At 39.9% G+C, this 1,468-nt stretch overlaps 1 protein-coding gene across 1 annotated transcript in view; it reads left to right on the forward strand.

Moving 5' to 3' along the window:
* Nucleotides 1–1,468, forward strand: part of LOC105448002 (E3 ubiquitin-protein ligase MIB1-like) — a 5,933-nt gene that overhangs the window by 2,622 nt on the left and 1,843 nt on the right. The window contains exons 3-5 of the mRNA XM_011686359.1: nt 5–294; nt 459–670; nt 851–1,080. Of these exons, the coding sequence (XP_011684661.1) occupies nt 5–294; nt 459–670; nt 851–1,080 (732 nt within the window). The remainder of the gene's footprint in view (nt 1–4; nt 295–458; nt 671–850; nt 1,081–1,468) is intronic.

Raw genomic sequence — 1,468 nt, forward strand, 5'->3', positions numbered from 1 at the left:
TTAGCGGCATTGAACGGACACAGAGAAATAGCGGCCATCCTCCTCTCGCAGAATGGCGGCCGCGCTCTGGTCGATTTGCGCAACAATCAAGGACAAACGCCATTGCATTTAGCGACTTCGCAGGGATACTGGCCGCTCGTCGAACTGTTGCTGCATCATAATGCGGACGTCAGCAGCATAGACAAGGACGGTAACACTGTGCTGCATATCGCGTGCTGCACTGCCAACAGCCCGAATCAACAGATTGTAGTGCCTACTCCCGAAAATAGCCGAGATTCACCACTTATATATGCTGTATGTTGCCTGACAATGAGTGTTATGTAAACCAATCCTATATACACGTACATATGTATATGTACATGTTTTATATATTAAGGCTTAAAAATATAAAAAGGGTATGAAAAAAAGGATCATAATTTCTTACTTTTTTTTAATGAAAAATTTTTTCTTTTGGGTAGATTTGGCAGAACCTGGCAAGACAAGGCGCACAGACTGAATTAGCATTAGCTTGTTTCTTAATAAGCGCGGACAGAAGCTGCAAACTTCTTATGCAAGTCAAAAACAATAAGAACAAGACACCGTTTGATCTTTTGGAAGGCAATCAACAGGTCGCTGTGCTCGCCTATTTTCTAGGATTTTGCAAATGCCAAAGTTATAGCACGCAGTTAGAGTAAGACGACGAGAATACGGGTGTTTTAAATGTTCCGCAAGTTCAATCTTCGAAATGTAAATTCACTTGAAACATAAAGTTAAATTGATTTACATTTTGAAAACTGATCTTGCAACGCTTCCGGAATTACTCAAATGATTCTAACAATTAAAAATTTTATTAATAAACGTATATTCACAGAATAAAAAAGAATTCATCGACCGCGGATTACGTAGAGCATCGGATAGATAATATGTTACAGACGGACAGATTGCGCAGCGCGAATAAGAATATAGCCGGCTTTGGCGACGCGTTAAGTCAGGATTGCTCGGCAATCATAGCGAACACAAAGGAGGAGAATCGAAATGATCCCAGCAGCAATATTACAGTCGTTGGTTGCAACCATTCTGTTAACACGCAAACGATTCAAGGTACGTGATTTTATCGATCGTCCCCAAGTAGCACATGAAGCTATAAAACGTCTGCGACAACGTTGTCGCATTTTAAACCGCAGCATTTTTGTCTATCACAGCTACTGTCACATCATCATTGTAACGTCTTGGTATAGTTGTAACAGCAAAAGTGGGACAACATATTTAGGCTTTAAAAACGATATCGTAGCCATTTGGCTGTACAACTATATTTTGCTGTAAAGAGATCATCATAGCCATGATGAAGCTTTAAAACGTCTGCAATAACATTGTCACAGCATAATTGTGACGTTTTGGCAAAGTTGTAGTGGCAAAAGTGGGATAACATTTTTAGATCTTGAAAACGATGTCGCAGCTATTTGACAGCGTAATTCTTTTACTGTAAACA

Source organism: Wasmannia auropunctata, unplaced genomic scaffold, assembly GCF_000956235.1.
Source record: "Wasmannia auropunctata unplaced genomic scaffold, wasmannia.A_1.0 LD336090.1, whole genome shotgun sequence".
Classification (NCBI taxonomy): Eukaryota; Metazoa; Arthropoda; class Insecta; order Hymenoptera; family Formicidae; genus Wasmannia; species Wasmannia auropunctata.